This window comes from Protopterus annectens, chromosome 6.part0 (genome assembly GCF_019279795.1).
Source record: "Protopterus annectens isolate FY-2018-M chromosome 6.part0, PAN1.0, whole genome shotgun sequence".
NCBI classification, from domain to species: domain Eukaryota; kingdom Metazoa; phylum Chordata; order Ceratodontiformes; family Protopteridae; genus Protopterus; species Protopterus annectens.
In genome coordinates, this window is record NC_056737.1 from 783,518,054 (window position 1) to 783,542,862 (window position 24,809).

At 42.0% G+C, this 24,809-nt stretch overlaps 1 protein-coding gene across 4 annotated transcripts in view; it reads right to left on the reverse strand.

Moving 5' to 3' along the window:
• Window positions 1–24,809, reverse strand: part of DAAM1 (dishevelled associated activator of morphogenesis 1) — a 3,124,549-nt gene that overhangs the window by 584,389 nt on the left and 2,515,351 nt on the right. For 3 of the 4 annotated variants that reach the window (XM_044074457.1, XM_044074458.1, XM_044074459.1), the window contains one exon: window positions 17,406–17,435. The exons of the other annotated variant lie outside the window; for it this stretch is intronic. In XM_044074457.1, coding sequence (XP_043930392.1) covers window positions 17,406–17,435 — 30 coding nt within the window. The remainder of the gene's footprint in view (window positions 1–17,405; window positions 17,436–24,809) is intronic. 4 annotated transcript variants of the gene reach the window in all.

A 24,809-nucleotide genomic window follows, 5' to 3' on the forward strand; every position in this document is an offset into this window, starting at 1 on the left:
CATCATCACCATCATCAACCCCCTTTTTCATTTTCTACATGGGGGTGACTTGTCATGTCAACTGTCACCATCTCTCTCTATTCAATACCATTCTTCTATCGTCTTCAACACTCATGCCTGTCACATGTCATTTCTCATACAATCCATCCACCTCTATGCTGAATGTCCTTGTTTCCTCTTACCTTTCTCCTGTCTGTCCCAAATCTTTACTGTTGGATTGATACATCTGACCCATTTGTTCTGTGCGACAGCCAGCCACCTTTGCTGGTGCAAGAAAATCTGTCCCGATTGCCTCCAGAGTGGGACAGTCAGCCAAGGTCTCAGAAATTCTGTTGCTGCTTCCTAAGGGAACTCCAAAACCCTAGGTTATGTGGACCACTTCTGCCACGTGAGTGTCATCTACCTAAGGGGCTCCTGTAGCCAGGGAACTCCTATATTAGGCTCATAGATGATTAGTACGCTAGTGACCTCAGCGAGCCTTTGCAAACCTAGCCATGCTTCCCAAATAACCAGAGCTCAGAATAAAACTCAGCACCTTGTGTCTGTCAAGTGAAGTTTTTTACCATTATGCAGACTCCTCCCCCCTCTATGAAAACTGCTCAAAAATTTTTTGCCAAGACTTCTTGTAACAAAATTTCTTGGGGCCTTTTTGGTCTCCTAGCAAAGAACTTCTATGGGGCCACATATCTCACACTCCAGTGGCAGAAACAGTCTCGTTCTCCTCTTCATTTCAGAAATGATTTTCTTTCTTTGGGAGCCTGAATAGGGATTAACCATCAAAGGAGGCATCAGTGAAAGTTACCTTAGGTTCCAGCAAATCGAAACAATGAGGCAGGAATAGCATCTTGTTATAATGCCTGTCCCAGCTGCTCCATCTGCAGCATTGTGTAAGAGTCTCAGGAACAGAGCTGAAATATTTAACAAAGTCACTACCTCTGACTTCTCTTTGTCTATAGGTATCTGAGGTATGCTGTCTTTTCATCAAATCTAACGCCTGCTCCTCTAACTCTCACTGGAAGTGAGTCATATGGATCAATTAAGACACCTAACAGAAATATGCCTGACAAAAAAATGCTCTTTCCATGTGATCCATTGCTCTCAAATCTATATTGGCAGGATGATTTGCTATGCTCTCATCAATGTGCTCCTTTTCACTAGCTGTGACTACCACGACAGAGTCTGCAAGGATTCCCTTACACTTCAGTGCTCTGTTCCCTATGAGGTTGAAGACTTTTAATGGGCTTTACAGGATATGACTCTGCATACCTGGTTCCCATGATGTCCCACTGCATGACCAGAACAATCACTTGGTCCACAGTTGGAACCACCCCAGACAGGAGTGAGAAGTCTGAAGGGTGGCCTCTAAGATCTAGTGACCTCATTAATTCTAACACTTTCCTGAATTTTGAATCTTCAGTGGGGCCTATTGCGAACTATTCCACCTTATTAAAATCTGATTTTTGAGTCGATGAATCTGCAGGGGAGTCAATGTGCCCCTGTTTGTACATTCCCCTCCTCAAAACAACTGGGAAGGTCTCAAACTGAAAGAGGAAGGATAATCTTGTGAAGGCTGAAATCTCCTATAGCCTTTTGAAAGCAGCTGTGTGTAGGATCTGTGAGCTAACCACAGGATTCCTGATTATGTCTTGTGATGGAACTGAGGTCAGTGATATACCTATTATATACAACTTGGTGGGTAGAGTCATGATCCTCTTCAGAAATTCAAAGACGGTCATTGTGCCTTCTGGTGCTTCCCAGGAAGCAAGCACCGAGTCCAGTGCCCAAAATGAAAATGTTGATGGCGTGGTCTTGGCACCAAAGCCATCATCAACTTTCAAACTGGCTTCAGCACCAACAGGCCTGAAGACTCATATTCAGAAAAGTCTCAAAGTGTTCAAGACTAAAAACTACCACCAAGCTCTCTGTGTTGAACCAAAGAGACAAAATACCATTAGCACTGATGAAGTTAATTTTGAGAATGCCAGGACCAGAGGGGTCATAACAGGAGCAGTAAGGAGTCTTTTCGGCACCAAAACAGACTGTGCCTGGGATAATTCTAGTCTCCCAATACAGAAGCAATAGCTGTGGAAGGCAGGTGAAAAGTTGAAGCAGTGAGCACGTCCCTGTACGCCCTAGAAACAGAGAAGGACAGAAGGAAACCCAAGCCAATGTGGGCCTTAATTAAGGCATACATCATATGACCCTAATAAATATGGACCAGGTAGAAAGAAATGAGGACAGGTAGGACTTCAAACATTTCAATACTGCCTTCTCTGAGGAAAACTATCTATCTTTACACAGATCACAGCCAATAGCATCTTCTCACTAAGATGCCCCCAAAGGAAGCTGGAGGGACATGTACAACTTTAGTAGGCTGGGATTTCATCCTGGGTTGTTTAGGAGAAGGGGCAATGCTCTCAGAATGAGCCTCATCCAGCTTTTTTTTTTTTTTTTTTTTTTTACACTAGCCCTCTTTATCTGTCCATTTATTTTCTTTGGGGGGGGTAAGTAAACCTTTTAATTTTAACTTATTTCTCTGTTCCTGGAGAGCAGATGGCCTTACAAATAATCTCTCACTTCTGAAATGTGTTCCCCAAGCTCACCATGGACAGATCATACCAGTTCTCATGTAGAATCTTGTGGCTGCATTTTTTGAACCCCTCAAGGTCTTACCCATTAGAAAAATTACTAAGCAAAAACTGTACAACCAGCAAGCAAACACTGCTAAGCAACTAAACACGAGTTTAGCCCTAAGGCACTGCAGGTCTAAACACCAACTAACCAAAACCAGTTAATGCTAAGGAAAGGTTAACTATACAGCCAAGAACAGTAGATGCGACAGGCAACAGGTTAGGTTTGACCACCTATCCAGGACCAATGAAGTCTGAAACTTTATTTACTTATTTCTTACTTTTGAGTCAGATCATAAGCGGTAGCCCAGGTCGTGAGAATGGCCCCTCCATTGATAGGGGATCAAACTAGCTAATTCAGAAATTCTCACTTAACCCCTGTGGTGGGTTAAGCCTAAAAGAAGATGAGGACCACCTTGGGGTGGTTGTATGGTTGAGGTCTTGTGAACAGAGTCTCGTGACAGCTCCGGTGTATTAGGCTTTCGCTGGTCCCTCCACTTTGATGTACCTGTGGGAGCAAGGTTTGTTAATTTAGTCTAGTTTTTTATTTTGCTTTATTTAACTTATAAAAAGAGAGAGAGCAGGAAGTTCCTTAAGAGCATGGGACCAGCTGTCCAGCTATGCTAGTTGTTCATTCGATGGTCTTCACTGGTGGAAAAGTCTATTGCTGAAGCCTCGTTCAGAGCAAGTTTTTGTTTCACCTGGAGTTTCTCATCTGTGAAAAAATTCATAAGAATGTTTCTACAGTGGAGTCTAGGCAGTCAAAAAAATACATTGATGTAAAACTTTAAGATCCTTTATTAGTATTCAAGAAGAAGACATTCATGCACTGCACCGGAGCTGTCACTGGATTCTGTTCACAAGACCTCCACCATACAACCACCCTGAAGTGGCCCTCATCTTCTTTTAGGCTTAACCCTCCACATGGGGGAAGTGAGACTTTCTGAATTAGTTATTTCTTACTTCTAGAAAAATCTATAATATAGATTTTCTTCAGTTTTCCTTCATTTAACTCCAGCCTGATACACACAAGATTAAAAGAATCAAACATATAATTTCTCTTTCTGTTGCTTTGGTGACCAGTATCTGAATTCAATGCAGCAAATGAGACCTGGAGTGTTAGAGCTATAGAGGAGGAGCTCAAGCTTTGCAGAGAAGTCTGAATGCTGGTTTGGAGCTGCCTGCAATGACCAGTCCAACAGTATGAAGTAGAATGCCAACTAAAGCAAAGAGAAAACAGCTGCTCAAAACAGCCGTTTTGGAAAAAAAATAAGACATTTTACTTAGAATACAACTGCATTATTTTTGACAGACTATAAAATTTTACATGGGTCCCTGATGTAGGTCGGAGTAGGCCAGGTCCTTAACCCACTTATCACTGGCAAATACTCGTGCTCATTTATGGCAACATTAGTCAACACAACCAGATCACCTAGAGCCATATTTTTACACTGTCAAGTGGCTAGCCCTGCCATGGCATGCAGTCTGTGATCCATGTTCTCCTGTCTGGAAGACACTGCATAACACAGTAGATGCCCAAAGCAGATCTGTACAACTCTTTCCCCTACAAGGCACCATCTAGAGTACCTGCTGCCTACAGCTCTATTCTTAAGTGATTCTAGGACAGAAACACTCAGCTTGTTTTTTTGTAGGTGGAAGAAACCCCACAGAGAAACGGAAGAACATGAAAACTCCAAACAGGCACTGGCTGGAAGTCAGGATTGAACCTTGCACCTTGCCCAAGGCAGACAAAGACCTTAACTTTTATGTCTCAAACATACAGAGTAGTAGAAAGTAAGATGGGAAATGAGCAGTCTGGATTCAGATCAGGATGAAGCTCAACCGACCTAATGTTTGCAGTGAGACAGATACTTGAGAAGAAGTTAGAAAGGCGGAAACAGTCCAACTAGGCATTCCTAGACTTGGAGAAAGCATATGACAACGTCCCAAGAAAGCTGAACTGGGCAGTCCTGCAAAGAATCAGAGTTCAGAAACATTGAAAGAATTAATGCAAGCTATGTACAAGGACCCAATGACAACTACAAACAGTGCTCTGTCCATGCCCACTTAGGGATTGTTGACAAACTCAAGAGGTTAAGTACAAACCAGTATGCTATCCCGTGGACAGCCAACTGGCTCACAGATAGGACCCTGGAAGTTAGAAATGGACAGTCCATCTCTACAAAGAGGCCAGTCACAAGTGGAGGCCCTCAAGGATCAGTCCTTGGACCGCTCCTTTTTGGCATTTACTTTTCAGAAGTCAAGGCCAATGTCAATGGTCTTTGGATGACTAAATTTGCAGATGATTGCAAATTAGGAACGTCAACGAATGGCGAATCTCACACGGACACAAATGTTCTCCAGGAGGGGCTGACACACACAAATAAATGTTTGTCAGAGCCATGGATTACAACTAAATGCAAAGAAATGCATAGCAGTATCCTTTGGGAAGTCATCCATCCCTAGTAACTATCATATTGACAACACACCCCTTAGAGTTGACCCAGTAGTCAGGGACTTAGGGACATACAATGATAGCAATCTAGCCTTTGAACATCATGTGTCTACAGTGGTGAGGAAATCATTTTATGTAGCGCAAATTATAAACAAAGGTATGGCAGCCAAGTCCAAGGAAGTAAATGTTCCACTGTATTCAAACTTCATCAGAGAGTACAGTGCCCCCTTTGGTATTATCTAACCAGGCATATTTAACAACTGGAATGTCCACAGAGGTTCCTCACTAAAAGAATACAGGGCATAAGAAAAATGTCCTATGCAGACCACCTCAAGGTCCTATCCCTGTATTCTGTCTCCTACAGGCTTTAGAGGGGAGATCTATGCTTGGCATACAGGGCATTGTCAGACCCCACTCTGATGGGCTTCCTGCATATCCACAAAACAAACAGTACCAGATGTACCCATTCTAAAGACTTAAACCTTGCCTGTGATATAAACAGGAACTGCTGGAGAGATAGGTATGTATCTCAGGAGACTACCCTCATCTATGGAACAGGCTTCCCCATCCATGTGAAGCAGAATTCCTCCCTAACCCAATTCAAGTGCATCTTGGACAAATGGATGGAAAACCAGAAACTCATCTCTGGTTTGGCACATATGTCTCTAATGGACACAGGTAACCTGTAAATGACTGATCTCCCAGGCCCATGCTTACACTTATCAAGGGTATCAGAACTTGTCCGAAATTTGGGATGCATGGCTAGGCTTAAAAAGGCTCTTGTGGTCATTAGCCTAGTAAAAACCTATGAACCTACAGAGGGGTTCTTAGTGGGAGTGGGAGTGGGTGTGCATCAGGGTTCAGCTCTAAGCCCACTGCTGTTCATACTGGTGATGAACTACATTAGCAACAGGTCAGAGACGACAGGTCAACAAAGTTGCTGTATTATGTGGCATTACTGGCAGACTCTAAGCAAGATCAGCAGCAAAGGGTAGGGAAATGAAATGCAAAACTGAAGGCACAGGGGATGACATTGAGTAAAGATAAGACAGTCATAATGGCAGCAAATGGGGGAAATCAGAAGAAGCTGAAGACTGAAATCTAAGGAAAAACAGTAGAACAGATTAACAGCTTCAAGTATCTGGGGTGGGGGGGTTGAAAACAAGAGAAGTTAGAATGAGGCGGTCAAAGCTAGAATCAGATGGGCTACAGGTAACTGGCACAGTGTGTCACAAGTAGTGCATGACAGAATAATTCCAAGGAAATTGAAAAGTAAGTACAAAACAGTGGTGTGACCAGTACTACTCTGTGTGGTAAAGAAACCTGGGCAGTAAAAGCACAGCAGCTGAGCAAGCCAGAGGTGATGGAGATGAAATGCCTGAGACAGGTGGTAGGATGCATAGTGTGGGACAGACGAAGAAGTGAGGAGATAAAAGCAGAAGCCAAAGTAGCTCCAATTGCAGACAAGGTCAGAGAGAACAAATTACAGTGATTTGGGCACATGTGCAGAAAAGGAGGAGACAATCTGGTGAAGAAGATTTGGGACTGACGGGAAAAAGACAAGAGGAAAACAATGGCATCCAGCAAAGAGGTGGATGGATTGTGTGAGAGAAGGCCTGCAACAGTTAGGTATAAGTGCTAAAGAAGATAGGAGAGTGGCATTACACAGGGACAGATGGAGATAAGTTACACAACACCCTGACCCAATTGTAGAAAATGGGAAAAATGGGGGGGTGACGATGATGACAACATTTTACATTCTTCCTATTTTAGTTCAGCTCACACAGGTATTTCTCGCTTTTATTTGTGACTACAGTCAACATCACAAAATACTTGGGTGTCTCAAATAGATTGTGTCGTAATGTTCTGTAAAGGTCCTTGATCAAGTCTAATTTACATTTTCTACACATGCTAGAAGTGCAACGGCCATTTTCTTCTGATTCCAAGTCAAAGCAAAAAGGTGGAGACTGAGGCATCTTGAAAACAAGCAGTACATATCACTTGTGGATTTTATTTCCTGAAGAATGTAAGATAATCTAGTTATGATGATTTTTACTTACGGTACAAGTGGTGCCCCAATTTATTTATTTTTTTTTACAGTTGTATGTATCAAGTCCCTGTGGAAATGTATACAATCCGAGGGTGGTGGCAGCTGAAAAAGATATTCTAATCATCAGTGAAGGTATATGGGCATGCAAACAATGTGGCACTACTGGCAGACTCTAAGCAAGATCAGCAGCAAAGGGTAGGGAAATGGAATGCAAAATTGAAGGCACAAAGGATTAAACTGAGTACAGATAAGACAGTTGTAATGGCAGCAAATGGGGAAATCAGAAGAAGCTGAACACTGAAATCTAAGTGAAAGCAGTGGAACAGGTTAACAACTTCAAGTATCTAGGAGGGGTGGTTGAAGTCAAGGGTAGTCAGAATGAGAAAGTTAAAGCTAGAATCAGATGGGCTGCAGCTAACTGGCACAGTGTGTCATGAGTAGTGCATGACAGACGAATTCCAAGGAAGCTGAAAAGTAAGTACAAAACAATGGTGTGACCAGTACTACTGTATGGTACAGAAACCTGGACAGTAAAAGCACAGCAGTTGAGGAAGCCAGAGGTGATGGAGATAAAATGCCTGAGACAGTTGGTAGGATGCACAGTGTGGGACAGATGAAGAAATTAGGACATGAGAGCAGAAGCCAAAGTAGCTTCAACTGCAGAAAAGGTCAGAGAAAACAAATTACAGTGATTTGGGCACATGTGCAGAAAGCAGGAGACAATCTGGTGAAGAAGATTTGGGACTGATGGGAAAAAGGCAAGAGGAAAACAAGGGCATTCAGCAAAGAGGTGAATGGATTGTGCGAGAGAAGACCTGCAACAGTCTGGTATAAGTGCTAAAGAAGCTAGGAGAGTGGCATTACACAGGGACAGATGGAGATATGTTACACAACACCCTGACAAAATGTAGAAAATGGGAAAAATGGGGGGGTGATCGTAAAATTTTACATTCTTCCTATATTAATTCACCACACAGGTATTTCTCACTTTTTGTGACTATAGTCAACAACACAAAGAAGATATTCTAATTATCAATGAAGGTATATGGGCATGTCAGACAAAGCACAGTCTGCATGACTTTTCAGCAGCTGCACTTTTTCAAAAGATTAATGGGCAAAAAAGTATCTAGTATCATGCACTAGCTTTCAAAAATGCAAAAGACAGAGAGATTTTAGCAGACACTAAGCAAGTAGAAAAAGGACCTCTCAAATTAGAAGCTTGTAACAGTTGTGTGATAATCTCAAGACTCATCTTTGCTCTGATCTCTTTCTTCTATTTTTGAGCATCAGCCACAGAGGATCTCATGTTAATCAGGTGGCATCAGAGTGGTAAAATGCAGTAAAAGCCACAATAAACACTTTTAGCATGGTAGTTAAACCAATGCAGTTGACTGTCAAGGGCTGCAGCACACCAACTACAGCTGGATTCCACATAAAACAATCTAACTCAATGAAATCACAGTTAAAAATACCAGCACTGCTGGCACAAAAGGTTTCTGTCAGCATTTCTGGTGACAAAGACTCACAAAGGATGGCCATGGAAGACAAAAAAGTGCAGTAGTGTCTGACTTGCCTCTCGTAAGTGAAGGACCACTGAATCCACTGCAACAGCAGCTGCGGAGGAGTAGAGGCACTTTAATGGATGATCAGAATGAAAGTGAACAGGGCCTCAGAATACCAGTAAAAGTACCCTGGCACACAGTACTACACACATCACAGCTGCAATGAGGCCTAGAACTCAAGAAAAAAAAATTGGTGGCACTTGCCTCACTGAAATCAAGGAAGTGACTGTGATGCCCTGCATCCTTTCCAGAGATCAACAATCTGTTTTGTGGCTGTTCATAGCTTCTACAAACAGAATGTCTTCATTGGGACTGAGCTAGAATTTTGTTAGCTTGATGGTTGATGTAATCTTCAGAGAAACAATCTGAGCAGAAGATCCTGCACTAAATGAGACTACACCTTGTGGGAAACAACAGAAGCCAGTTGTCTCTTCATAACGACAATCTCTGATGCCTTGCAGGTGGAGATAAACTTCCATTACTGCTATGCACTTAAACACTTGGGGGGGGGGGGGGGGGGCAAAACCAAATGTCAGGGACTGAAAGTGGTAGTGACCGGCATCTATTCTGAAGTGGAGAAACGTCCTGAAAACATTGGCAATTTCTTGCATGTGGACAACCATCCTGGAGGTTGAAAGAGCAGATAAAAGTCTCCTCCTAACATGCATGAGAGGATGTTCTACAGTGTGACCATGAGGAAAGACTCCTCTGGGACAAGGATGTTGAGACCTCTGAAATGTAGTATGTTCGAGTTTTTCTTGCTTTTTTCTGAACACCAAAAAATAATGTGGAATACAATCCTTGTCCCCAGTGGTCTGCTGGGGTCTCTTGAATTTAAAGGTTCCTTTTAGGATTAATACTCATACTTCCTTTCTTACAATAGGGTAGCATGTCTGGCAAGGGGACAGATAGGCAATACGGTCATTACATAAATTAAATTATATCAATTTGTGATTCTCTCCTTTATCCACCCTTTTTTTTCATGGTGGGGGGTGGAGTTTTGTGCATTTCAGACACGTAGAAAGAGAATCTCCTCCCCACTACCTCCTAGTGAAGACCGTGGGAGTAAACAATGTTAGGAAGTTCCCCTCTCTGTGGGACATTAAAGTCTCTAACAATGTTGAGACCCATGGTATTCAGGCCAGTAACCTTGCTAACAATATGTGAGGATGATGACCTGATTCAGCTTCCTGTTGCTGTGGGATTCACAAAATGAACCAGAAAATACAGCTTTCTTTAGATCCTTTGAGCCATACAAAAGGAACGCAGTCTGTGAAGAATGAATGGTGACCCCAGTGTCTGAAAGTGACTTTTCTGTCACCCTCATCTTCTGGCAATGTTAATCAGTTTCAGTCCCTCACAGAAGAGTCCCCTTAAAGGATATGTCCACACATGTAAGGTTTAGCCAGACGTCTAAGTAAGCTCTGCCAGATCCTGCTGCCTTCACAACTCCCTCTGTAGCACTATAACCTATACAAGCCATTATACTGTGACCATGAAAGAAGTGGAAAAGGTTTATTTAATTTTCTGTAACAGATCCATCAGGTACATTCCTCAGCAGTATGCAGCACTTCAGCTTAAATGTCCTGTTGAAAATAAAACACCTGCATGAGAGAGAGAGATCGAGACTGAGGAGCAGGACATCTTCGTATAACTGCAGAAACAATGGCATCAAGATTAAGGGTCTATTCCGAGATAACACATTCTGATTGAAGTCTACAGAACCTGTTTAAATTTCTTGGATACTGCACCCTTAATGTCTAGATTATCGCAAGCTATTTTTGCTGTCACTGATAAGATCAACAAAAAAATGGATCACCTATGAGGGTACTTAAGACCAATAGGCAAACTGAAGCCTCATCTTTAGGCAGTAAAGTTCACGTGAAGGCGAATTAACTTCTCTCTCCATCACTTGTAAAACTTTGCTAAACTTAGGGTCCTCTGGGGGAGAAGATGAAGAAATGGATCCTTTGTCATGATCATCTATAAGATCATCAATGTGGTGAGTCTTTCTGGTTATCTTCCTTGGAATATGTGAGAATTGTTCATATAAGAAAATAACTAGCTCTTTAGATGTTCCAGGGTCATCTGTGGGAAAGATAGGGGACTTGGCAAGTCTGCTATAAGCAGGATATAAGACTTGCTCTACGCCATCCAAAGCCAAAATATCCTGTGTCAGGACAGATGATGCTGGTGCCCCCCTCAACAGTCAGCTGTGCCTGTGTAAGCCTGGAATGTTTCAGCTAATGCTGTTCTACTTAATGGTGGGTGACCATGAACTGGATTTGAAATTTATCCAAGGGAAGACTGAACCAATGCCAGGGAAATTCTCACAGGAGTCAAAGGAGAGATCAAGATCGTACAGCAGAGCCAACACAGGTGCCCAGAGACAGTCCCGTATCAGAAGGGGCAATAGTGGACTCCATAAACACAGAAGAGAAACAACATATGTGATAGTGGGATTAGACCCCAATGTTGGGAAATAGTAGTGTTGGTCAACCTAATGCTGGAATGACCAATGTTATGAAATATGAGCTCACACATGACAGTATAGCACATCAAGAGGAGAATCCACTGAATTGCTTTGACAGAGACAGATGAGCTCACTTAAATCATCTAGAGACAGGGGGATAGAAATGTTCTGTGTTAATGCACCACAGTGGCATTAGCAAGCATGGCAAAACTGACAGTAGACCTCCAGAACAGTTGGGGGAGGGTGGGCAGAAAGTTCACCTGTCTGGGGTATACACAAATGATAAAGAAAAAGCTGGTCCTGAGACACTGCTTACCAACATCACTGAATGATAAGAAGTAGGATGGGAAAAACCCTCAGCCTCTGAGTCTTGAACACCTGCACCTGTCATAGAAGGCATGCCTATGATCCTAACCAAGTAAGCCATATAGGCAGGCTAATTAGTTGACAGCCAATCTGACAGAGAAAGGCTTCCTAGAAGACTGAGCAGACCTAGAAAAGTGAGGCTACACAGGAACACTACAAAGAGAGACAGGGTACGGAGATGACGGATACCCCTATGCCTGGCTGGAGATAAAAGAGAACTAATACAGATCTGCTGAGAATTTCCCCCAACCTATCATTCTAATAAAATGTGCAGATCTGATTTCTATGTCTCCATAAAGTCACCTCATTAAATTTAGAGCAAGTATCACATAACTCAGACAAGTAATGCTGCACAGGTAATTTAGCTGCTGCAGTCGAATTTACTAAAACAGCAAGGCATTGCCGTGAAAAAGAGGAAAAGCCCTGAGGCAAACCATAGCTTAAAAAAACCTCAGCTAAAAGACTTCAGAGGAGATGTTGCTCAACTAAAGCAAAAACTCAAATTACTATTAATTTATTTATTTGCCTTTTGTTGACTGGGTTAGTCCACTAGGCTGAGGGCCCATTTTCAGTGGAGACCAGAGGAGAAAAGCTCCAAAACAAGTGATACAATAACAAATGTTACATTACAAGTCAACATGAACATGAAAACACACAGGAATACAATATTAACTTGCATTAAGGCATAAATGGAGTATAACATTTAGCAAAAGTACAGCTATGAACTAACAGAGGTAGAGCATGGAAAACATGAGGATTTACAAATGGTGCATAAGGAATGAGAGAGATTAACAGAAAACAGATAAAACCTAAAAGCAACATGAATGTCTAGTCCACGTAGGTAAAGAGGAAGAAGTATTAAATAGGAGAGTTAAGTAGAGAGGATGGAAGGAATGTGGAAGAGAGTAAAGACAGTGACGAGAAAATGAGTTTTGAAAAGATGGGGGGGGGGGGGGGGATATAGCAGCTCAGGGGGAAGGTAAAAGAAGAGATTAAGTACAACAAATCCTTAAAAAAAAATAGGGTTATGCTACTCAATGCCAGGAGTTTAAATCTCAAAATGCATGCACTTTAAGTACTCCTCAGTATGGAGAACGTCGACATCTGTGCAGTAACTGAAACCTGGTTCAAGGCTCCACAGAGCACCCCAGCACTACCGGGCTACAACTCATACTAAACATTTCGGCCATAGAACATGGACCGAAACACAAAAGGAGGGGGTGCATCCACATTCATCAAGGATACCTACATCTCCAGGTTAGTGGCACAGCATAATACCTCTGAGATCATCCATGTGCAACTAACATCAGGCAAATCTGCAATGCAAATTGTGGCCTGCTACAGATCACCCTCCATGACCAGGACCACCACTCCGCCTTTCTGGAGATACTGGAAAACATAAAGGTCCTACCGAACACCCTGATATTGGGCGATTTCAATTACCCTACCGTTAACTGGGAAAACTACTCAAGTACAAATTTCCAGGTCCGGCGCTTCCTGGAATTTATCAACTCAAATGCCCTGGATCAGCTGGTAAACTCCCTTACCAGAGGTGAAAACATATTGGACCTGGTCATCACCAACATGGGCAACAGGTGTTTCACACCTGAGGTCAACCCGTCACTGGTTAGATCAGACCATAAACTAATCACTCTGGATGTCCACACCACACCGCCACCTCCAACCAAGGAAACCACAGTGAAAAACTTTTCTATAGCAAACTTCACCTTACTTAAGACAGAGGTGGTAGGTTTCACATCCCCCACGCTAAAGGATAACAATGTCCAAGATGCAGGAACCTTTACAAATGCACTCTAAGAGCACCTACAAGGATGCATGGATCATGCCATCCCTAGCAAAACCAAGACTCACTCCCCTAAGAGAAGGAAACCAGTCTGGTGGACCCCTGCCATAAACAGGCTATACAATAGAAGGAGGAAACTAGTTCAGAAAAAAAGCAAATCCCAAGAAAGAAAGACATCCCTGATCAGTATCAGTAAGAAACTAAGGTCCCTCATAAAATCCTCCAAAGCTAACTTCAAAAGAAAAATAGCCAAGGATTCAAAAGATAGCCACAAAGCCTTCTTTAGTTATGTCAAGAATCTAAGTGGCAACTCGCAGATATGCTCTGAGCTAGTGCAAAACAGCACAAAATATACTGAACCCACTGATATTGCCAACATCCTGGCAGATAGATTCAGTGCAAACTTCACCCCGCCCTCACCCCCAAAAGGGCCCACAACATAACCAGAAAAGTGTAGTGTCCCGGAAATCAAAGACGTAAAGGTGAAAACAGCCCTTTCAAAAGCCAAAAGCACAGTGTCAATGGGGCCAGATGGTGTCCCAGGCTGCATCTTGCACGAGCTACAGAACGAACTAACCCCCCACCTAAACACACTGTTCAACCTCAGCCTCTCCACACGCTACATGCCCATAGAATGGCGCACAGCAACGGTTATTCTGCTCCACAAAGGAGGGGCCACAACTGACCCTGGTAACTATCGCCCCATAAGCTTGACTAGCCTGGTCTGCAAGGCTATGGAGCGCATCATCATGGAACTCATTAACAAAGACATTGGGAACCACCAAACACTTGACCCGACCCAGTTCGGCTTTAAGGGCAGATCATGCCTACTAAACTGGGTTGACTTCTTCGAGACAGTCACCAAGGCCATAGATGAGGGGAAGGTAGTTCACACAGCCTACCTTGACCTCGCCAAGGCTTTTGACACCTTTCCCCACTCGGGAACTATAGAAAAACTCACCAGCCTGAACATAAACCCCTACGTCACAAGATGGGTCGCCAACTGGCTTACAGACAGAACTCACGGTAAGAATAGCAGGCTCCAGGTCCGACTCTAAACCAGTTACAAGTGGTATCCCACAAGGCTCGGTCCAGGAACCCCTACTGTTCGGCATATACTTCTCAGAAGTACAGGCAAACACAGGAGGATTACGGCTAACCAAGTTCACTGATGACTGCAAACTGGGAGCCATAACTGACTCTCCGGCTGACATGGACATTCTCCAAAAGGGCCTTACTGAGACGGACACTTGGTGTCAAAGTCATGGTCTCAAGCTAAATGCCAAAAAACGCATAGTCATCCCGTTTGGGAAAAACAAAACACCCATGAATTACCACATAGATGGTGGCCCCCTTAATACAGAAGAGGCAATAAGAGATCTGGAGACCCAGGTAGATAGTAATCTCTCCTTTGACAATCATATTGCCAAAGTAGTTAGGAAATCCTTCTATGTAGTCCATCTAATTACTGAAGGGTTAGCATCTAGAAATAAAGTGGTTACAGTGCCCCTCTACTCGTCACTCATCAGACCCATCATAGAGTACAATGCCCTATTTGGGATGTACCTCACAAGACACTTCCAACATCTGGAAAGACCACAAAAGTACCTCACCAAAAGGATTACTGGTCTCAAACATACATCCTAAGCAACCCACAAATGCAGGATATAAGCAGCCCGACTGGAAAAACTCCAGCTGTACTCAGTGGCATATCGCTTACTCAGAGGTGATCTCTGCCTGACTTACAAAGCCATGTCCAACTCAGAATTGATGGACATGCTCCACCTCAAGAAATCCAAGTCACTGCGAGCCACTCGCTCTAGTGAGCTAAACCTCGCCACAACAATAAATAGAACATGCTGGAGGGATAGATTCCTGTCACAGAGACTACCCGTGCTTTGGAACAAAATTCCTAACTACATTAGGCAGAGCCCCTCACTAACACTCTTCAACAGAAACCTTGACGAGTGGATGGGTAACAGAAAATACACCCCTGGAATCACTTCATTGGCTCTTCTTGACAGAGGCTCAGTTAATTAATCAATGGGGCGGTGAAAGCTGACAAACTCTGGCTAGGCTTATAAATGCCCTCAGGCAGATAGCCTAGTACCTACCTATGAACCTCAGTGGTGTTGCTAAGGGTACAAAGAACTAGAGGTTATAACAGTTATGTAAAACTATGGTGGGAATAAGCAAAGAGTTAAGAAACACAATGGCAAATAAGGTTGAAAGCCTGTACTCAAAAACCACAGAGAAATGGGTTGAATTTTGAAGATTTTTTTGTTTTGCACAAGGTAGCCTGGGGCTGTTTGGAATCCAATCACATATCTTCAACAGTGCAAGAAAGTGGAAATGTAATAGAAAACAGCTGGGTATGATGGGTAGGTGCAGATATAACAGCAACCTAGGAAAGTTTTATCTAACAAGTTGAGTATGCGTGGATGGCCAGAGTACTAAAAGCTAATGAAGAAAATCTCCTTAGCAGATATGAAAGGTTTAGAGATTGACAAACTGACAAGGTAGAAAGCCATCACACAACTAGCCAATGACCAAGGGACTGTGACAGTGTTTGCAGTTGGAGCCAATGCTTTTCAGCATATCTACATCTGCATCTCATATCACACTTATGGTAAAAATACAACATCTGACTGTTTACTGATGACACCCAAACTGCAGCACTGACCAAGGACAACGAGAACAATCTGTACGAAGACCAAATGTACATCACAGGTGGTCAAACATGTGACAAATACGGCTTTCCATGAAAAGGTATACATTTTGGTGGTGACACAGAGAGGTAACATTTTAGAAATACTAAGGATCAAAAATAAAATGACTGAAGTGTCAGGATGCAATGTCAGAAAGCAGTCGCAAAGATCAATAACACAGTGAACTGCCAACTGTCGGGAGTGCTGAATAGAGACATGGAGAGGTAATCTTCCCATTACACAGGATGCTGGTTAGGCCTAGTCATGGAATATAGAGGTTGGATCAAGAAGCCATCTCAAGAAAAGTCCAGGCAATGACTATGATAATGATAAAGGAAAAGGGGGAATGGTATACAAAGATACTAAGAGGAATGGGGATCAAAGTATATGAGAAAAGACTAAGCACTAAGAATAGTATCAAAGTGAGAACTAATGAAGGGGCAGTCTCTGGCATGAATGGCAAATGGAGGAGGGATGTCAGAGTGACATCAGGAAATACTAATTCACGATCAGTGTTCTCTCTCAATATGAAAAAATCCTTCTTAAGGAAAGAGTTGTAGGCTGGGTTAAAAGAATGAGTTGTAGAGAAGCAATTCAAAAGAGCCTTTCAAGAGGGCATGGGGCAGGTGCACAAACAGGAACAGATAGAAGATAAAGAATTGGAATAAATGTTAAATGTAATTCAAGGACAGACTAGAAATGTTAATTGTCTCAGTGTACTAAAATAATGAACATAGTCTACAGAAAATGTGGGGATGTAATGTAATACAGGGCAATCTAAACCTAGAAAGTATTACAGGCACTGTAAGAGATAAAAAAATGGTGCAGAGCGAACAGCTGCATGTGACTAGCTGTACAACTGCAAAACCCTGACTTGATGTGACAATCCAAAGATGGTGGTTGCATTTCAGTGGCAAATATGAATGCTTTTCTGTATGTTATTTTCCAAAAGTTTCACAATTAAGAATTATATTTAGTTTACAGACTTACTACACATGTAAGATTTAAGGTAAGACAGTTAAAATGAGCAAATACCCCACTCTAGTCAGTGCCACCCACACAACACAAGTATCTGTTTCTAAATCTAAGGAGGTATGCGTGATACCAGGATAAACATACTAGGCCGATAAGGGTTTTAACTCTTAAACAACCAACCACTGTCTGCTAAGCTTAACTTCAGTTCCAACATGAACAGCATAAAGTAAATATGCCACATAAAAATGAAATGAAATAAATAAATAAATATACACATTTAATACGAAATCAAATCTTCTGACCCAACATTGTGGTCAGCTGACAGTTTTAAAAGAAACCATTCTTCTATGCTTAAACAAATTCAACAGCAAGCTGCACTCACCTGTCGGCCATTAGTGTTCCCAAAGAAGTCCTACAGGCAGCGCAGAAGCATGGAAGAGCGAGCAGTCATTAATGCCAATCAATAAATGTGTAGTTCAGCAATCATAGCAAAAAAAAAATGAACAAGCCAAACAAAGCAGAATCAATTAATCATCTGTTACAATACAAAAGTGATTTGATGCATGAAAAGCACAAACAGCCAAATAATGCAGTTAGAAGTTAAAACAAGACTGATAAAGGAGAAGTCAAGAAGCATGCATATTCAATGCTAGGTATATGTCAGCTGGGCATTTATTGTTAAAAAATCACTCTTGCAGCTTTAATTTCCATAATGCAATAAAAGTTTTTTTACTAACATCGGATGCTTGATGGTCCAGCTGCTGAAAAATATTTCAGAAATACTTTCTCTTACTCAAGGGAATATCAACAAGTCAAATTATTCAGTTTCGACAGCTGGGTCCATCTGCCTCAGAGGTAAAGCCTATGCAAACAGTGCATGGATTTAGCTAGTTAGATTGCAAAAAAAAAAAAAAAAAGAAAAGAAAATTGATTTTCCTGTTAAAGCACAAAGAGCTCAAAATTAAAGCTCTGAAACTCAACATCCTCCTGACCACCAACAATAAGCAAACACTGATGACTAAAAACATCTGCAAGACAATAGCCTACACAACTGTGAATAAATTATACGCAGATGGAATAACGTGTAGCAGCACTCCCTTTCATTCAGGGGAGGGATACACACAGGAGCAGAGAAAAAGGTATAAACAGGTCACAGTGATATTACACAACCCCATACTACCTACATGCAATAAGCTTTGTTACTGCAGATATGATGGCATTCATCCTGCCAACACTGTTCAACTATGGTGCCCATGCTCCTATGCATTCAGTGACCACAGGATTTCAACAAAACGCTGTATCCCATCATGTTACCACGTCTACAATAATGCCTACAGTAATTCAATGGGCAAACGTCTTTAGTTCCATCATCGTGCTACTCAAATTAAGTGTACTACAAAATAGAAATGACTGGATGTTTTACTTTTGGCCCCAACTGTCACCATTGATCATCAGAATTTTATTCCACAATAACTCATTTGTACCTTCAAAGTGGAGTGGTGAGATACTACTGCATCTCCCAAAGTGTGGGCCCTTCTCCTTCAGGAAAGGTGCCTACATTTTCATTACTGTTCGAAAAATCTCTCTGTCTGGTACCTAAACTACATGTGACTGGAGGGTGAACAAATACACTTACTGAATATCACCTTAACCTTTTCCTCCAACATTTAAAAACTTCCAGAAAGGGTGGCCCAGATCCTTGCTTAAGGGCACATCCAAAAGCTACTCTTCACATTCTCGGGCAGAGGTCCATGTCTCTGCAGGACTGTTAAACTTCCTACGGTATGCATTTGTACATTCATAACTAATTATTACTGAATATCTACCCCCACTGAAAGTAGTGTGGGCCAACCTACCACCATTTTTTCATGCTTTCATCTAAGACATCCAATAACATTTCCTGTATTTGTTAGATCATCTCCAGTTCATACTTAGTAGTTTACACCCCTGAAAGCAAATGGGGCTTTAAGTAAACACTTTTACTTTCCACCAAACTGGAAAAGTACCACAATCCTTCTCTTCTTGTTACTACAGAACATGTTCAGAACTGAAGCCTACAAAGAGACAACCATTGGATTGGCCACAAGATTCTTATAAAAAAGTACTTAAACTCATCTTGCACAATACACTATCAGATTTCTTTGGTGCCAGCAGCTGGGAATTTCAGTTCAAAGACACTAACTCAAAGGCATCTCTGAACACAGGAAGATGGGGGGGGGGGTACCATTAGAGGCTTGGGCTCTTAAATGCCTACCAAATGCAGATCTCTATTCTGATGCCCATTTAAAATGTTTCTTCATTACAGTCAATGCGTCACCAAAACACAAGTTCTTGGGCAATAAGACTGTCTTCTTAAGGCTGGCATTTTATTTATTTATACAATTTGTTAACTGGGATACAGTATTGATCCCCTTGAACCAATTTCTTTCTCGGCCCAGCATTGTAACCCCCTTGAGACAAAACGTGAAAGGAGCATGCAAGGTCATCCCCCTTCAAGGTCCGATTCCAGTGAGCCTGCAAGTGCAGATTCCTTTCTTCTGTTTGGAAGGGGGACCTTTAACATGAAGTGCTGCACAGGTTGAAAGCTAATACTCTACTAAGCTGTGACATATGCCTCTGCAGACTAAAGGTCAAAGATGGCACTACACTGCTAACAGTAGGGAAAGTCTCAGTTATTTGAGGTCTGTAAGTCCTTTAGACAGACCTTACTATCAATCAATTAGAATTAGAAAATCTGATGATCAACACTGCAGGAGCAGCAAGTATAAATCATGGGGGATGGGGGGTATCCTTCATGGGTACCTGGGAAACTGTTTTCCATCCTGGACATCAAGAATGATCCCTTGGAGGCCACCAAAGCAGCAATGGTAGCCAAAGGTTGAATCTCACTAACTCCCCCCACAAGGATTACAACAGGGGAGGCTTTCACAATAGTGACATAAAACTGGAGATGCAAGAGAGAAGTTCTCTCCAGAATCAAGACTGACAGGTCTACTCAAAAATACAGGGTCTCTATGGCCTAATTCTAAATCTTTAATGGTAATAAAATTATGCCGCTCTACTTTCCTAGTCTTTGTTACATGTTGGATACAGAGACCTCACCAAGTGGGTAAGATGGCCTGCACAAAGGTCTCTGACTTACATAAACCCTGAAATTCCCAGCTCCACTGGTCAGCATCTTCTTCCTAAAGATCACACAGTGTCTAGACAAAGAAACCTAGTGGTCCTTCCTAAACAAAAATGCACAGTTTGAAAAAGTCTTTGGCAGAATTTGCCTGCCACACATTAGAGTGTTTTACAAAGAACATCATGGACCTCAAAAAACTCTGAAAGCCAACATTCCAAAATTAATAATCATACAGTTCAGCAGCAGTCACACACAGCAGGCAATAAATGGCATTAGTAACACAGACGTTCAGTAATCCTCAAACTCTGTAATCAGTGTTTCCTAGAGGTCACCTGGGAGGGAGTCAGTGGACAGAATACAGATGACTATTTGTGATAGAAAGAAATTAGTAATGACACAACCATATCATCCTCATAAGGGGAGTCTATGTTCGGCGATCGAAAAAATACTGAATCAAACAATTGTACACTGAATGTTAGTCAATGAACAGCACTTTTAACAAACAGGGATCTAATCGAAAATAAAGTCATTGAATGGCCATAGTTGGCCAACATAAAGGGACTGCGATCTACTACTAGCTTACTGGTAACTTAGCTTTATTAGAACCTGGCCTTTCCCCAATTTAGTGCGACCTCGGAGTTAGTATATATAATTATCAGGGGGTATATGTGGGGCGCAGCCCTTCCACAACAGATGGATTCGGTGAACATGGAGCAATACTAATGTGGGTGGTTTCACTCCCCACAACCCCCCTCTAATTATATATACAAACTCCAAGGTTGCATTAAATTGTGGAAAGGGAAGGTTCTGTTAAAGTTAAATTACCAGTAAGCTAATACTAGATCATGGTCCCTTTATGTTGGTCGACTATGGCCATTCGAAGACTTTATTTTCGATTACATCCTTGTTCATTAAAAATGTTGTGTGTTGACTAACATACAATTTAAGTTGATAACACAATTGTGCTATGCTTTTTATGTAAGCCACTGTGGCAGGCATAATCTGATTATTCAGGCCCTGCCCCTAGAGGGTAGTACACCCATAGAAGAGGCAAACAATTTCTATTTTAAAATTGCTGACGCAAAACGCATTCAAACCCTAGACATCAGCTGTAGTTTGGAATGTTGGAAAAAGACCACCAGGTACCTGTTTCTAAAATATCTTGAGTCAACACTCCTTTCAGGATGGCTATGGTACTGGTTGCAACCCTGGCAGAGTGAGACCCTCATCTCCCCTGCTAACTGTTTTCCATGGTACTTGCGAAAGAAAATATTGCATGTGAGAAATCCATTTGGAGATGGCCTGTTTGGAGATGGGAAGTCACTTCTTGCACTTTCGAAAAACCACAAAGACCTTGTCAGTCTTTCTGTACATCTTTGTTCTGTTCAGGCAGAGTATCTAACTTGCCTATACACATCCAAGGAGTGAAAGATTCTCTCAAAACTGTTGAAAGAAGACTGGAAGTTGGAAGCCCATCTAGCATGGAAAGTGATCCTGTCTTTGAGGAAAATCAGGAAAGGCTCTTTTCACATCAAAACCCAAGATTTTCCTGTCTGAAGTCATTGCTACCAAGACGACTCTTCCATGGTCGGTACTTTAGGTGTGCTGAATCTGCTGTCTCAATGGAAGGTAGTGTTAGGGTGCCATGATGGATCAAACTGACATTTTCAGTGGCATGAAATGCAGTATTCTACCCTGAGGGGATGCTTTACTGGTCTTTTAAAATGCAAGGGGGGGGGGTCTAGGGGTAAGCATGCTGCAACAGCAAACAGATGAACCTTGACGAATATGTAAGCTAAAGCCGGTTCAGAATAATTCTGACAGGTGCTGAAGGATCACTGATACATCCATGTCTGTGGGCCCCAGACCCCCTTCTTTGACACCAAAGGTAGAATTGTTTCCATACAGCCAAACATTTTATATTTCTGGCTTCCCTCATTGTGTTAAGCATGTCTTCAAAAAATGATTAAAGGGTAGCAAGGTTATATCTCCCAGATTTGCCAAGTTGACAGTAGACAGCTTTGGATGTGTTAAGAGTTCCCTCCTCCTGAATTAAAAAGGAGGAAGCTACTACAAGATAGAGCAAAATCCTTGAAAGGTAAGACACCTTTGATCATTATAAGTAAAAAACTAAGAGCTCTCATAAAATCATCCAAGGCAAATTTTGAGAAAAAAATCGCCAAGGACTCAAAAGACAATCATAAGGCCTTCTTTAGCTATGTTAGAAACCTAGGAGGAAACTCCCAGATATGCTCAGAATTAGTTCAAAATGATGTGAAGATTACTGAACCTACACACATTGCCAACATACTGGCTGACAGGTTCAGTGCAAACTTCTCCCCCCCTCCCCCCCAAAAGGAGAGATATCTATACCAGAGGATTGTAGCCCCCAAACATCTCCAACACCCAGGTGAGAACTGCTCTCTCCAAAGCAAAAACACAGCATCCATGGGACCGGATGGTGTCCCCGGCTGTGTGCTCCACGAACTCAATGAGGAATTAAACCCGCAGTTAGGACAGCTGTTTAATCTTAGCCTCACCTCAGGATACGTACCCAAGGAGTGGCGCCGGCGACTGTGGTCCCACTTCACAAGGGCGGTGCCTCCACCGACCCTGGAAATTACCGTCCCATTAGCTTGACAAGCCTTATCTGCAAAGCCATGGAGAGGATCATAATGGAACTCATAAATAAAGACATAGGGAACTTGCAGACTTTGGATCCAACCCAGTTTGGCTTTGTCAAAGGCAGATCATGCCTTTTAAACTTGGTTGACTTTTTGAGACAGTCACCAAGGCCATTGATGAGGAAAGGCAGTCCATACAGCCTACCTTGACCTGGCAAAGGCCTTCGACACAATACCCCACTCAGGTATCATCGAAAAACTCATCAGCTTGAATGTAAACCCATACATCACAAGATGGGTTGCAAACTGGCTAAGTGACAGAACCCACAGGGTCAGAGTTGCTGGAGCCATGTCAGACTCAAAGCCTGTCACAAGTGGTGTCCCACAGGGATCAGTCCTGGGTCCACTCTTGTTCGGCATCTACTTTTCTGAAGTACAAGCAAACACAGGAGGGTTATGGCTGACAAAGTTTGCAGATGACTGCAAACTGGCCATAGTCGAAAACACATCTGACACAGATATCCTTCAGAAGGGCCTCACAGAAGCGGATAACTGGTGCCAGAGCCATGGCCTAAAGTTAAATGCCAAGAAATGCATAGTCATACCCTTCGGGAAAAACAAGGTTACCCCTAGCTACCATATAGGTGGCAATCCACTGAGCACAGAAGAAGTCATCAGGGATCTGGGGACCCACGTTGACAGTAGCCTTTCGTTTGACACTCATGTTGCTAAAGTAGTTAGGAAAACCTTCTACATTGCCCACCTGATCATGAAGGGATTCACATTTAGATCAAGGGAGGTCATCGTCCCCCTGTACTCATCACTCATTAGACCTATGATTGAGTACAATGCCCCATTCGGAATGTATCTGACCCGACACCTGCAGCAGCTGGAAAGGCCCCAAAAGTTCCTCACCAAAAGGATAAAGGGTCTCAAAAATATACGAAGCAGGCACCCAAGAACTCCAAAATAAATGTAAACGTATTTATTAGTATAAACGTTTTCGCTCTTAGCCAACACTTAGAGCTTCTTCAGACAATACAAAATTGGCGCCAAATGACTTTTGTATACAATATACATGATGTCATTTCCTGAACCACAGTAAATTTAACATTTAAAGAAACAAGAGTTTTAAAACCTATGTAAGATAAAATGTATTAAATGTGTAAATTTTAATAATGAACACTACATACAGAAAAGGGGGATCGCGATGGGATCACCATGTGGTGGGAGTGTGGCGAACCTAGTGGTGGCCTATTGGGAAAAGAATTTCTTATTTAAATTTCTTCCCTTTAAGGAGATTTCAATATACTACACTAGGTTTTTGGATGACGCCTTTGTCCTTCTTGATGGGAACTCTGAAATGGCAATCAACCTAGTGAATTACATGAATGAATCATGTTCTTTCTTAACATTCACTCACAATTTTTCAACATGTGAAGTTGATTATTTAGATGTGAAACTTACAAAAGATATTCAAAACAACTGTTTCCGTTCTAAAATCTATAGGAAGAATACCTATTGTAATGCCTTCCTTCATTTCTCGAGTAACCACCCTTTGAATCAGAAGAAGTCCATCTTCAAGGGGCAATTAGTAAGAGCAACACGTATGTGTAGTACCCTTGTTGACTTTGAAGAAGAGTGTAGTACCCTTAAGGATATGTTTCAAAATAGGGGGTACCCTATTGAGCTTTTGGATAACCTCATAGACGAGGTTTCTTTCAAAAGGAACACAGGGTTTTACCAGCCACTCTTACAAGGCACTGTACGAATAAATGACCGTAATCACATAGATCTGGAATTAACTCTAAGTGAAGATGTAGAAAATCCCCCTTTGATTGACAAGATTAATATAAATCATAGCCTTTGCACCTCCACTGTGGATTTTAAAAATAGGTTTATTTTAACCTATAATAAACACATCCATAGCATGTGCAACATTGTTAAGAAAAATTGGGAATTCATCACTAATAACAGTTACCTTTTTGACATTCTAGGTGTCTTTCCTGGGTTTACATTTAAGAGAGGTAAAAAT